Source organism: Leptodactylus fuscus, chromosome 5 (genome assembly GCF_031893055.1).
Source record: "Leptodactylus fuscus isolate aLepFus1 chromosome 5, aLepFus1.hap2, whole genome shotgun sequence".
NCBI lineage: Eukaryota > Metazoa > Chordata > Amphibia > Anura > Leptodactylidae > Leptodactylus > Leptodactylus fuscus.
This window is the reverse complement of record NC_134269.1, coordinates 174,782,134-174,797,134: the sequence shown is the minus strand read 5'-3', so window position 1 is coordinate 174,797,134 and position 15,001 is coordinate 174,782,134. Positions and strand designations below refer to the sequence as shown.

General features: G+C 40.4%; 1 protein-coding gene across 1 annotated transcript in view; it reads right to left on the bottom strand.

Moving 5' to 3' along the window:
* Nucleotides 1-15,001, bottom strand: part of SLIT3 (slit guidance ligand 3) — a 394,890-nt gene that overhangs the window by 82,912 nt on the left and 296,977 nt on the right. Inside the window, 3 exon segments of the mRNA XM_075274737.1 lie at nucleotides 7,639-7,802; nucleotides 9,983-10,126; nucleotides 13,634-13,705. Of these exon segments, the coding sequence (XP_075130838.1) occupies nucleotides 7,639-7,802; nucleotides 9,983-10,126; nucleotides 13,634-13,705 (380 nt within the window).

Below are 15,001 nucleotides of genomic sequence, written 5' to 3'. Positions count from 1 at the left end.
CAGTGTAAAATACCTGTAAGTTTTACACTGACTTGCATCCCACTCAGCACTGCTAGAGGTCCCTACATGGCATTGGCACCCTGCAAATGTATCGCAGAGATGTACAAGAGATGCCTGTTCTCACTGTCTAACCACTTAGCATGAAGTGACCGTGTCTGAAGAAGTGGTATAGAAGTACATATATATATATATATATATTCTGTGTGTGTATGTATATACACACGTGTGTCATATGCATCATATCCCCTAATTAAACCAGAAAATATTCACTAATATACAATAATAAATATTCTAAATCACTATCCACAGAAAAGATCATATAGTAACTGGCTTAAAAATATTTGTATATGCGTACACTGATATAATGATGACAGATTGCAAGCTTTTGGGACTTCTTAGGTCCTTTCGTCAGACCTGACCAAGGGACCTAAGAAGTCCCGAAAGCTTGCAATCTGTCATCATTTTAGTTAGCCATTAAAAAAGGTATCATCTACTGAAGAGTCTCAATTTTTCTATTTCATATCCACTGGCTAACACGGTACAAAGATATTTTTCCTTATACACACTGATATAGACTTGCGACTTGGATCTATATAAGGCCCTGTGACAAAGATGGACAAGGCTAGAACACATGGAAGTTTTTTCATAATGACCTTTACTAACCACAGCTGCTTTCTTGTAAAGGCTAGTCGTAAGCAAAATTCAAAAAAATTATAAAAAATTATTATAAACAACATATTTATGTCAAACTCAAAAAAATCAGCCATTACTCTACTTGATAGCAAGAATCAACTGCCAACATGAAGATAAAATTTACTATGTGAACATGAGCCTTGAAATCACCGACAGGTGGCCGGTCTATTAGCTTATTCCCATAAGGGGAGCTAATGTGAAATCCAGCCATCTGCTTACAGGACTAGTTGAGTGTGTGCGTCCATCAGCCTGGGCAATATTTTATCTGTGTTTTACAACAGAGAATTAAGCAGTTCATAGGACTGGAGGACCCAATTATACAATATATTCTGCAATATTATTACCGACATCATGAACAATCAGAGACGTAGGGAAGGTGATGTTGAAGGTTATCCCTACTACTCTTAATACCACAACTGTACTATAATGTAAATAATTGTAATCATTTTCAGGTATCCAATAATTTTCAAAATGCATCCAATACCCCGACATATAAAACTAGATTTAGTCCAAAAAAAATCATGAAATAGTGGAGGATTTTCTGTTGTGTCCAGCAATGAATTCTTTAAAGGGATTCTATCATTAGAATTCCTTTTTTTCAGTGCAGAATAGCCTTAAGAACGGCTATTCTTCCCCTACCCTTAGAATTCCTCTCCGCATCGCCGTTCCAGTGATATTTCCGGTTTTCTCCACATGCAAAGGAATCTCCAGACAGCACAGGGGGCAGTCCCCCTGCGTTCAAACAGCGACGCCCTTCTTTTTCTACAGCCGTGCGCTTCCTCCTGAGTCTTCTTCCAGCGAGACTGCCTTCAATCGTGTAGCGTCCACAGGAAAAATGGCAGACAAGTCATGCATAGTCAGTGTATGTCTTGTCGGCCATTTTTCTAAGGCCACTATATGAACATACTGCACATGCGCAGTACATTCATGTAGTTCTCTGTACCAGCATCACTTACCCAGAAGAAGACACAGAAGGACGCGGGCAGCTGTAGAAGAAGGGCGTCGCTGGAGAGTCTTAAAGCAGCACGGGGGACACCCCCTCTGCTGTTTGAGTGTAGGAGGACTGCCCCCTGTGCTGTCTCGAGACTCATTTGCATATGGAAGTAATCGGGAATATCACCGGAACGGCGGTGCGGAGAAGAATTAGAGTAGAGGAAGAATAGCCTTTCTTAAGGCTATTCCTACATTGTAGTACTGAAAAAAGGGATTCTAATGATAGAATCTCTTTAAAATATTTCTATACTATATGGAGAACAGTAGTGAAACACACCTCTGAAAATTCAGTCCATTGCCACAGATGTATAAAATTCTGCACGCACCTAGCCCTATAGGCATTAACATAAGCACAAAACTAGTCAACTAGTGTCAGGGTCTCTCATCCAAGAGGATGTCATGCTGCCCTTGTTCATGCACTATGAATCCCCTGCCAGGTTCAGTGCCAGATGTATTGTCTAGAAATGAATAAAAATCTGGGAGTGTAAATGATTCTGCATAATTTCCATCTCACTCTGACCCCATGTTGTAGAAAAGCTGCTTTTTTTGTTGCAGATTTTGCTGCGATTTTTTAAGCCAAAGCCAGAAGTGGATTGAGGAGAAGGGAGAAGTAGAAGAACTTCCTTTATATTTCACATTGCTTTTGAAGTCATGAACTGCTACATATTAACTTCAACTTCCCAACTCTGTTTTTAACTAGTGATATCTCTTCTTCAATATTGCTATTATATAAAAGCAAAGAATTTCTCTAAGGCCCAGTTCACATCTGCGTTCAGGGAGTTTACTTGGGAAGCCCCCAAAAGGAAACCTATACATATTAAAAGCAGTTACCTAAGAAACCACACGAACCCCATAGATTATAATGAGATCCATGTGGTTTCCACACGAAAACTACGGAGAGAAAAGTGCTGCTTGCAGGTTTTCATTTGGGGGTCCCCAAGCGGACATCCCAAATGCTGATTTGAACTGGGGATAAGACCTCGTTCACATCTGCGTTGGTAATCCATTTGGGGGAGTCCGCATGGGGACTCCCCCGAACGGAATACCGAACGCACTGGCAAGTGGTGTGCAGTGAAAGCACACAGACCCTATAGACTAGTGCCTGGAAAGCACATGGATCCCACTATAGTTTACGGGGTCCATGTGCTTTCACTGCACACCGCTTGCCAGTGCGTTTGGTTGTCCGTTCGGGGGGTCCCCATGCGGACTCCCCTAACGGATTACTAAACGCAGATTTGAACTAAGGGTAAGAGGTATAAAACTGGAGCTATAGCCACTTGAAGTGACCATCCCCTTCGGTAGATGCTTCAACTTTGCATATCCACAATATAACTATGTACGGACATTCCTTAGTAACAGCTCAGTTAGAGGGTTGCCAAGGAGAAATTTACAGCTTGTTTTATAATAAAAAAAAGTAGCTTAGATAAGTAAATAAATTATATTACAAAAATGGTCACCAAACACCCTCCAACACAACAGCAGAAAAAAATGGGAGTTACAATTTAACGTCATCTTTTTTTGGGGGACAAACGGTCAACTACAACCTGCGGTATAACTGAGTATCAAAGTTTTGTCACAAGTCAACAAATGTATCTAGCGAATATATAATGTATATTGTTATTTTGTGTTTAGCTCATTTCATATTTGGTGCAGTTATTCCTAAAACCAAACAGATATAATGTAGTTATAGTGAAAGTTATAATAAAAAGCTTTTTAATATTTTTTTTTCCTCTTAAAATGCATTTCTCACCTTTAAAAGTAGAAGAATCCCAGCATGCCATGCGGCAGGAAAGTATGTGGCCTTCCATGGTGCTTGACAGAACCATGTTCAATTTGTATTGTTCTACCACATGGTTAGATCAAGCACAAAGGAAAACCTCATTGAGAGTCAGAGCCAGTGTTAAGCAGCACTAGAGAAAGAAAGACGTGAAGAGAAGCATGGAAAAGAATAAGCTGTAGACTTAAGACAGCTGACCCCTTCCACTATAAGGAGACGGCTCAGATAGTTCAGCACTGAAGAACAACCTGCTTTTGGATCTGTTAGTTGGAGATGCAATGGGACAATACTGTCAGTATACAAATGTGCTTTTCCTGAATAGGTAAGGCTTAAAGAAAAGATATATAATGTCACAAGCAAAAACAACATTCAAGCCCTGCGTTGTGCACCTTTGACCTCTTTACACTATTTTATGCCATTATAGTGCTCAGAGATGGCTTCAAATCTGCTGCATAAACACAAATACGAATTTGACTGTCAACTAGGAGGAGCTTGGTGGACATTGAATGCATTCACACCCAGTCATAAAAGAGTATATAATAAGAAGTTCCCACTTCAAAACCTTGCTTGCTGACCTTTACTCTCCAATCTCCTGACAGATCCAAAATAAAGAACGTATAATGGCATGTATGCAAAAACATCAGGTCCGCGACCAGTTGTAAAACCAAAGTAGTAGTTTTCCTGCATTCTGTAAGTATAGTCCGTGGTGTCTTTTGACCCTATCCTGTGGATAGGGGAAAATCTGTCATGACTGGAATACCTGATGAAAAACAGAACCTGCTTTTTTGTTGAGCCCTAGAAAGAATAAGTGCTATGGTGAGAACCTAGATTAAGACTCCTACTCTTTTTGACCACACACTGGCTTCAAATCATTGTTTAGAAGGATCTGAACTGCCCACCTTGGTTCTGTGGATCAAGACTCCCCTCTGATTGGTCAGCAGTGGGAAGCCATGATGGATTGATGATGCTCAGATCAGCTATTTGAAGGGGTTGCACTTGTACAAGCGCCGTGACCTCTTTACTATTTACATTACCCGTTGTTTGTTACATAGTAACCATATGACAATTGCAGACTCAGCCCATATATGTGAATGGGGAATGGCTGAAATGAAATAGTTTCAGGCAGAGTGCTTTATGAACAGTTAAGGGGTCACTGCACTTGCACAAGGATCAGACCCCTTCAAACAGTTGATCAGAAAGTATCCAAGGTATCCGACCCCCCTTTTCTTTTATTTATCTTGAGACTTGGTCATCAAAAGAATTTGAGCCCTTTTGAGCCCAGTATGTCTTGGCAGCAAAGGACTAGAGGCGATATCACCCCACCATGTGAGTGACCTAAAACCATTGACCATACACAGCTGTATTTACTGATACCACGCTATACTCGAGTACCGAACGTGGGTGCAGAGGTGGCAGTCGATACTGGGTTCTGGACCCTGAGGGGGTCCCAAAGGTCCTTCTGCCACATAACATATACCACTAATCTAAATGGCACAAGATACGTAGGGGCCCTATTACCTATTTTGCATTGGGGCACAGAATGCCTCTGAGTCAATGACTATGCCATTTATGAAGCAGAGCACAGCATTTATATGAGCAGCGATATAATATCCATGTTACTCATACCAGTACAATAGCGTTTATGTCATGCTGTGCTTGTCTTCACAAATTCACGCCACATTAACTTTTTCTTATACTTATGCTTATATTACACTACGGATTGGCAGTTTAAATTACCTTCAACACAATGTAATAATGTAGACTAACTACTCATGACAAGCATGACACGAGGCGCGTCTATTGAATAGTCTGACTATACATGAGTCCCCATTCATAGACTACATACTACAGAACACCCTCACCAGTGTTGCCATTGATGTTGTCAGTGTAAAAGTCCGCACAATAAGTTCTGTGCCTGGTAGAAGAACTAGTTATACTACATGAGCTGTTTTCCAGGCGATGTATTCAACAAGGGAGAAGACAGTGTTAATAAACATGCTGGTGCATTGATTTCCATTGTGTAGCTGGAAGGCAAGAATGACTTTCGGAAGCAATTACTGGAGGATGTGTGCTTTGTACAGGTGGGATGTGAGGCGACTGTTCATTCTGATGGCAAACATTTATTTAATCAGATTCAATAAAGAGTGGTCTGGGGTCAACCAGATGATAGATAAGGTGGCAATGCACTTCTTTGCCCCTTCTGTACGGAGCCTTTACTGCATAAGCGTATATTCCTCCATATATTCATAGGATGTAATCAAAATAACTGAATTCCCCCATCCATTTAGTAAATATGCCCATCTCAGTGTTATAGGGGTTGTCCAAGATTGACTATTAATGACCTATCCTTAATTGGTGGGGGTCCAACACTTAGGTCCTGCACTGATCAGTTGTTTTAGCACAGTGTACTGAGCCAGAAGCAGACGGCTCTATACACTGTCCAGTAAGTGATCGCTGCTATTACAGCTCAGCTCCCATTCATTTCAATGCTGTTTGCAAAAACATTTGGTTGGTGTAGGGCCCATGTGTCATGCTCGTACCAATCTTTAAATAATCTCATTCACTTTGCTGGTACTGTAAAATGCTGCATTTTTTCGGCAAAAATCCTGAAACATGGGGCTTTAGCCTAACAATGCATCTGGAGAGATTAAGAATATAACAAAAAGTCTCCAAATTTACTTTGAATTGTTATTGTGTTGCTGTTGTTTTGTCGATTGTTTGATTTTATGTTAAGAAAAATTTGTTAATAAAAATTATCTGATTTAAAAAGAATATAACAAAAAAGAAAAGAAAATACTTTACTCATTTCTCCCGATCCTCTGTTTCCAGTGGGAACAAGTCTGGTCTTCAACTTACAGGTCCTCCCACCGATCTCAGCAGTGATGGCCGATTTGTCGCAGCCAATCACAGACCTCAGTGGTGACCTCTTCATAAATGGCACTTGCCATGACATACCCTCACCATTGAGACATGTAATTGGTCGCAGTGCTCACCTGGCACAAACAACCACAGGACCTGTAAACTGAAGAACCTGTCGCTAGCAATAGGGGACCTGTGAAGTACATTTGTTATTTTAGGTTCATGGCCCCTTCAGCAGCACTGTTAAACATTACAAAAGAATATGTCACACAACCCCTTTATTGCTGTGTATGTGTTCTATTCTGTGACTAAATACATTGAAAATACATTTTCACTTTTTTTTGGCACAAGTTGTTGCATCAAGTCACACCCCACCTCTTTGCGCTGCGCCCCCTTGTCAGATGAGGCACAGTAAGAGTCTAAAACAAATAAGAAATGTGGTGCACAGCATGGATGTCAGTTTTTCTGGCTCATAATTTTGGCACATTTTCTTTAGTAAATCTGCTCCAATGACTGGAAGCCAAATGCGTGTTCTCAAAATAATGATTTCTAACTCTCAATGATCAAGAGACATGGATTAAGGAATGATAGCTAACTATATATATATATAGCTAAGTGGACATCTGAGTAAGATCAGAAGACAGATCAATCATCAGAACATATCAATTACTCGTAAAGATAAAGACATGGGCAAGATGGTGCACCCATATAGGTTGGATTCTCGGACACTGATGTCAGTGACTGAGCATGCGGACACAATTGCTCTCTATATATATAATATTCAGGATCTGGTGACAACTCCTACACTAAGGTCCAGTTCACATCTGCACTCCGTTCCCCTATCTGCATGAAATATGCATTTTTCCAAGCGGAAACCACACGGACCCCATTATAGTCTAAGGGGTTCGCGAGTTTCCTTAGGTAACCGTTTTCTTATACAGACAGGCTTCCATTCAGGGGGTCTCCAAGCAGACTCCCCAAACAGAAACCCAAACCCAGATGTAAACCAGGTCTTAGTCCAAGCCACTTTATATATTTCTGTATTTGATAGCTTGAAGTTATGTTTACAAAATGAGGAAATAAATAATATTACTAAGAAAAAACAAGCAATTTTTTTCCTTCTTCTTCTTCTTTTTAAACCTATCTGTATAATTGATTTAGTCTAAGCCTAACCGGATTTGCCAAATGTAATTTGGAAAGCTGCTCAGTAATATCCATTACAGAAAACACTGTTTTTGCTGATCTGATTAGGAGCCTATCTGGAAATGCTCATATCTTAGTAGAAGAGGCAGCCCTGGCCCGGGTAAGTGAATTACCTGTACAACGGAACTTCTTGCTCTTGATCTGGCTGATGCGCTTGTTGGCGAGGCGACGTGGGCTGCTGCATCGGGCGCCGCTGGTTTCGATTGGATTATCTTGCAGGTAATCAGCAAGCCACTTCAGATGGCAGTCACACACAAATGGGTTCTGTGCTAAATGTCTGCAGGAAAGACAGGAAGCTTTATAAGAGGGGACAGTGTCCTTCTATCATGGAGCGTATAGGGAAGAGCTGGAATGGACTTGCAAAGTGAAAAAATTAAAAATCGGTGGTTTCCAAGCAGTAGCTTGGGAGCCACATGTGGCTTGCGACCCCATCTATGTGGCTCACTGTAGTCCTCAGTTAAGCAATGGTTGCAATATGAAAAATACTGCCAATATTGAATATTTATACATACCTATTAGCAGTGCCAATGCAGACAGTATGATAGCATTAGTATAATTACAATAAAACATCTCCAAATCTCATCATTTATGTCTCCAAATAGACTCAAAATTATGAAAGATCTATAAAAACAGGTCGCCCATGGATGCAAAATGGAAATTGTCCCTTTTCACATACCTCATGGTCGTCTGAGAAGAGTCTTAGAGACAATCATGTCTTTATAAACTGAAGCTTGTATACATGTCAGTAAACGCTAAACAGAAAGTATGGCCCATTTATATGGTTCTACTATTGATGTATAATTTTACTTTGCCCTGCTTTAAGGAGATGATAAGTGGCAGCATAGAAAGCACATGATAACTGCAGGATCGTAACACACAATCGTGCCAGCCATCACCCTCTACACCAGCATCGTAACACACACACGTGCCAGCCATCACCATCTACACCAGCATCGTGACACACAATTGTGCCAGCCAACACCCTCTACACCAGCATCGTGACACACAATTGTGCCAGCCAACACCCTCTACACCAGCATCGTAACACACAATTGTGCCAGCCAACACCCTCTACACTAGCATCGTAACACACAATTGTGCCATCCACCACCATCTACACCAGAATCGTAACACACAATTGTGCCAGCCACCACCATCTACACCAGCATCGTAACACACAATTGTGCCAGCCACCACCATCTACACCAGCATCGTAACACACAATCGTGCCAGCCGTCACCATCTACACCAGCATCATAACACACAATTGTGCCATCCACCACCATCTACACCAGAATCGTAACACACAATTGTGCCAGCCACCACCATCTACACCAGCATCGTAACACACAATTGTGCCAGCCACCACCATCTACACCAGCATCGTAACACACAATCGTGCCAGCCGTCACCCTCTACACCAGCATCATAACACACAATTGTGCCAGCCATCACCATCTAGATAACCTACTGCGCATCAACTGTGATGTGATCTGTGAACGATGATCAACTTTGAAATTCATGCTATAAACTCTGGCCCTTAGTATTTTTGTTAAAATCTGAGTTTTTTGTATAGTTAATGGGATTCATCCAATATAGACTCTGATTTTGGGAGAACCTCATTATTAATTGGAGGATTTAGGTTTAGCTGCTGCAATCCCCATAACTCTTAGGATAACAGGGTCAGCGCTAGTTTATCTGTCTGGCTTCATGTTTTTGTACTGTGCTACGACCCGCTGGTCAGTAAACTAAAACAGTCCTATCCACATGAATGGTGACCTCAATAGTGACTAAGCAGGGGAGCACCAGTGCAGGACAAAAGCTGGAGGGGTGTTGTTCATTTCATTCCCTGGATCAACCAGTGTCATACATGGTGTACCCACACTCTTATCTCCCCATGATGATGAAATGCTTGCTTCCGCTGGCATCGGACAGGCAGCAACACAACAGATTGGCCTATTCTATATCCAGACACCAAAAGTCTCTTTAATGGAGCCTTTCAACTAATTTATGTCTGTTCCTGCTAAACCTCACAGAATGAAGCTTTAGTATGAATATCTATAAAAAGTGAATGGTTTCCATATTTTCATCTTGAATATAATTGAATTTATCATCAGTGCTGCCTTGAATCTTAAGCTATAAATAGAGCACTACGCAATGGATGGCATTGAGATCGCTCATTGTTATCCGTCTCCTCCTCTAGTGTGTTTCAGAATAAACAAAAATCTCAAATATGCATCTCTAAATATGCAAAATGAATATATTCTAAACTGCTTCATCAGGGCAAAAAGTGACTCTAGTAATGGGATACACAAAAGCACCTCCATATGAATAGCATATAAATAGTCTTCATAATGGCTGAGTGATGGTTCCTAGGAGTACAAGTAAAGTTCATGAATAGTAATAGCAGATAATATGCTTTATTACAGGGAACATCTGTGATTTCTATATACTCACAGGGTTTGAATTGACTTTAGGGGTGCAAACAGACCCTTGCTGATCGTCTGGAGTTTGTTGTCATACAGGGAGAGCAAATTTAAGCTTTGGAGGTCCTGGAACGTGTTCACACGTAGACAGTTAATTTTGTTGGCATTCAGTAATCTGTAAAAGAAAAGGACAGATTAAAGGAAAAAAGAAATAATACATTAAACCACCGCTTATATTAACACCAAACGCACTGACAAGCGGTGAGCTTATGAAAGCACACAGACCCCATAGACTATAATGAGGTCCGTGTGTTTGCCGCGCAGTGTTCGCACAGAACAGTACTTCATTGGACTACTTTTCTCTCCACGATTCCTGCGAACACCGCACGGAAAACACACGGATCCCATTATAGTCTATGGGGTCCGTGTGCTTTCATAAGCTCACCGCTTGTTCATTCCTTCCGTTATTCCATTGGGGTGGGGGTCCCCAAGCGGACTCCCTGAATGGAATACCGAATGCAGATGTGAATGGCACCTAAGTTTTGCATGGTCAAAACTGCTGACACAGCTAGGTAAGGGCAGAGGACAGCATCTTACTTAATTTTAATGGAACGGCCAAGGATTCTGCTCCGACATATTCTCAGGGCTGGTCCTCCGGGTGCAATGCTCCAGGCACTGTGCAATGGGCTAGTCCAGCTCTGTGACAGCCAATTGAATGCTACAGAGGGGGCGCTCAATGAACGTTGCCTGGGGTACCCCTACAGGGGCGGCATCTGCTGAGCTCAAAGATCCTTTTATTTAAAGTATTCTGAAATGTATACGTAACCTGCTGTCCACTGCCCCTCCCCCTCCTTACAGTACACTACCCTACAGAATCTACTACATTTTATCATAAATGGTCTAATCATCACAATCTGATTTCACTTACAAGATGATTCCACCTCCTCACCTAAGAATAATGTAGTCTTTATTACCACTATTACTACAATTTTCTCCCTCGGAATCAGAAAGTGTTTTACATTAATTTTACAGATTTGTGCATTAGTTTGTTCTTTAAAACCAATTTCCTAAGAAGGGATTCTAGCTGGCAAGCTGGGGTTTTAGGTTGGTACAATAATAAAAGCTGGTTTAGTCATTTAATCTTCATCAAATAGAAGTTATTATCTTTAGTGAACCAAAGAATAACACTCTGCATATTAACTATTCTACAAAATGAAGGCTACTGAAGGGAAATGAAAACTTGTTGGGTTTTTTACAATGAAGGGCAATGCAACCGGTTCAAGAGCAATTCTTAATATAGGGATGGAAGGATGGTATATGTGACATAGCATGTACTTTACTGCATTATAATTCGTGATTTAATTTATTCTATTACCCAAGGGGCTGACAACATTATTGGATTGCCTCTTCTACAAGCTTATAATGTCCATGGTAATGTTATTAAAAATCCTCTCATCCCTTGCAGTCTTAGGTTTTTATACAGCATGACACGCAGCTGTATACGTGAATACCACAGGCTTGGAAAAAGGTCTTCTCCATATGTCCAAAACATAACTATTAGGCTGAGGCCCCACGTTGCGGAATTGCGGCTTCTTTTTATAGCAGATTTTGCTGCAATTTTTTGAGCCAAAGCCAAGAGTGGACTGAGAGGTAAGTAGCTGAGGTTTCTTACTTTCCTTTCCCAATTGAGAACAATCCATTCTCAGGTAACTGTATGTGTATATGGTGAAGTCGAAAGGGATAGCTGTCAGATGTATGAGTGTTTGGACAACAGCTACTGATGGTGGAATTCCACCTCCAAAAATGTTTGTTTTTGTACGTTCACCTGTAATACACCTAATGTAGTGTATTTGATCATGTGCACCAAATGTTCCACTGAAAATCTGTATGTTGGAGAGACCGGCCAGAAACTCAGAATAAGAATCAATTCACATCGCCATACAATTAAACAACAGAGAATGGATCTTCCCGTGCCAAAACATATCTGCCAGGAAGATCATAATATCACCAATGACATGAAAATATTGATTTTAAGAGGGAATTTTAAATCAAGAAAACAGCGACTGATTTATCAGTGCATGACCCTATTCAAGACTCTGGATAGTGGAATGAACCTTTCACATGGGTTCATGTCTTTCTATACAAATCACTGAACTAAGACAGCCATAAAGATGAACCTGGGAACTGGGAATTGATTATTTGTTTTTATATGTATATAGTAATAAGCCTCTTCCCTCCTCCCTCCTGAAATCCTATCCCTGTGTCCAGTCATACATAAATATGCAGCCTGCAGAAAGTGTTTTTAGATATATCGGAAGAAGAAGCCAGAGGAAGCTTCGATACGCCATATTCTGTCATCATTATTAGAGATGAGCGAACACTGTTCGGATCAGCTGATCCGAACAGCACGCACCCATAAAAATGAATGGAAGCACCTGTGACGCCGGCCGGCCACCGGCAAAGTCAGCGTCACAGGTGCTTCCATTCATTTCTATGGGTGCGTGCTGTTCGGATTGGCTGATCCGAACAGTGTTCGCTCATCTCTAATCATTATGAGTTAGCCATTAAAAAAGGTATCACCTACTGAAGACTCTCAAGTTTGTTTTTTTATATTTCACCTCCAAAAATGTGAAGCTTCTTATAACTAGCAGAAGGCTAAAGGGATAATGTGTTATTTTGAGATCCTTCATTGGCGGTTCATGAGAGAATTGTTTCACTTTCTAAAGCCTTTCGAAGAAGCCACCAAATTTGTCAGCAGGGACAACTGTAGCATCGGCAATAGTGTCCCCTAAGATTCACACAATGAAGGTATCTAATCTATATTGTTACAAAGATTTGGTTAAATGGAATCTGTACAATTCTCCAGTGCGAGTCAAAATAGCATAAAATATGTCCTTATGATCTAGTTACGTCCTTAACATCTGGTCACTAGAAAAATATTCTGTGTCGGGGCAAGGAAAAGAACATGTTAAGGATTCCTGTTTGCAAACAAATTCAAATGTCATTACAGACATTAGGAAGCTCCATTTCATTACACAAGTCAATCACAAGTCTCTGACCTTGTCAATGACATATGCAGAGGGAACACTTTGTAATCATCCAGCGAGATCTCACAGTGTGAGATAATATCATTCGCTTACCGATAGAATAGTTTGCCATTAACTGGAACGTAGGTCACACAAAAGTGTTTGTGTAGACATAAATAAAACAGCCGCAGCATTTTTCTATCACACATATAGCCATTTCATTTCTCATGGGTATATGGAAGCCACTGAGGTGCCCAATGCATGTAATAAACACAGAATGAATAGGAAAAAAAAGTAATATTGTGAAGCTTATTATTCATAACTTCATCAGTACACTAAGAGTGTCATAAAATACTGCCCATGTGAAATATACATGATGTGGTCATCCTTTATCCATGGTAATTCTAGATAGATTCAGGATCGTAGACTCGCCCTGCGCTTATATAGAGTCTTTTCTAAACATAGAATCTTATAGCAGGCAAAAATGTGTTGGAGATTTATTATTTGAACATTGAAATATTCAGCCCTCTTGTAGATAAGATCAATAGTTTCCTATTCTCTTGTAGATCAGGTTTAAATGGCTCTGAATTCCATAAACCTTCTGCCGTACAAGAGTAAAACTAAATAAAATGATATATAATCATAACAACACTCACAACAACTGGAGAGATACAAGGCCATCAAAAAGTCCTTTGGGGATTTCTGTGATCTTATTTCCATACAGCACTCTGTAAAATAAAGCACAAGTGTTAGGCAATGTCGTTTTTTCTTGTATTATTTTCCTTACTGCAGTATTAGAATTTTTATTGATTTTTTAAGAATGGTGCTTCAGATCCGTGGTGTGACAAGCAACCTTTCATTTAACAAGCAATCTAAGCAAAGTCAATCTAAGTCAGGTTAAATGAAATCTTAGGATTCATGCTCAGCCTGTTGCCACGCTTACGTCTTAAATAAAGCAACTAATTCAGAGACTTGATACTGATTGAATACACATATAATAAGGCAACAGCCATAAAATCCATCTGTTTCCAGTCTCAGATATAACCAATACGGCTATATTTCAGCTAGTGATGCCTTGTAATATTAAAAGGCTTTTATTATGCACAGGTATTGATCACAGTTACATAGTTAGTGGGCTGAAAACAGGCATCTTTTTTCCACCTCTCATACTTACATGCCCCAGAGGAAAGTAAAAAACACATCGCAAACACCAATTTGCCATAGAGTGAAATACTTCCTTCCCCATCCCTAGATCAACATTGTATATAAAATGTAGTGAAAAGTCTGGTTACAACAAAACCCCCAAGGAGTTTTGGATCCTCATGTATTGTATCATTGTAAAGCCCTTTCCTTCATAGCTCAGACAATTGTGCTGGAAATATATTCTTTTACCTAATTCACTGCTAAGTTACAGATATAGACCAGTCACTCTCCTACAATCCTTCTATTCTTCCTCTCCCCTATTCACCTATAGTACAAATTTATAGACTACTTGAATGAATGCAGGGGCTGCAATCTTAATTCTAAATTACAAAATGTACAAACTGAAATGCATAACGTTACAGATTTTAAGCAAGATCACTAGATTTGTGATTCAATACTATTATGTTTCTTAAAGGGATACTATCATTAGAATCCTGTTTTAAGCTAAACCCACGCCGGAATAGCCTTAAGAAAGGCTATTCTTCCCCTAACTTTAGATGTCTTCTCCACGCCGCCGTTCCTTAGATATCCCGGTTTTCATCTATATGTTAATTAGTTTTCTTGCAGGACTGGGGGCGTCCCCTGTGTTGTGAGAAAACTATCCAGTGCTGCCTTCTTCTTGTTCACCGCCTCCACCTCTTCTTTCCTGTTTGGCCACAGGAAAATGGGCAACTACGCCCACTGCGCATGTCCGTCGGCCAGTTTCCTGTGGCCAGTGGGTGCTTTTTGAAGAAAACATGATGGGACAAGAAAGAAGAGATGGAGGAGGTGAACAAGAAGAAAGTGACATTGGATAGTTTTCTTGCAGCACTGGGGACGCC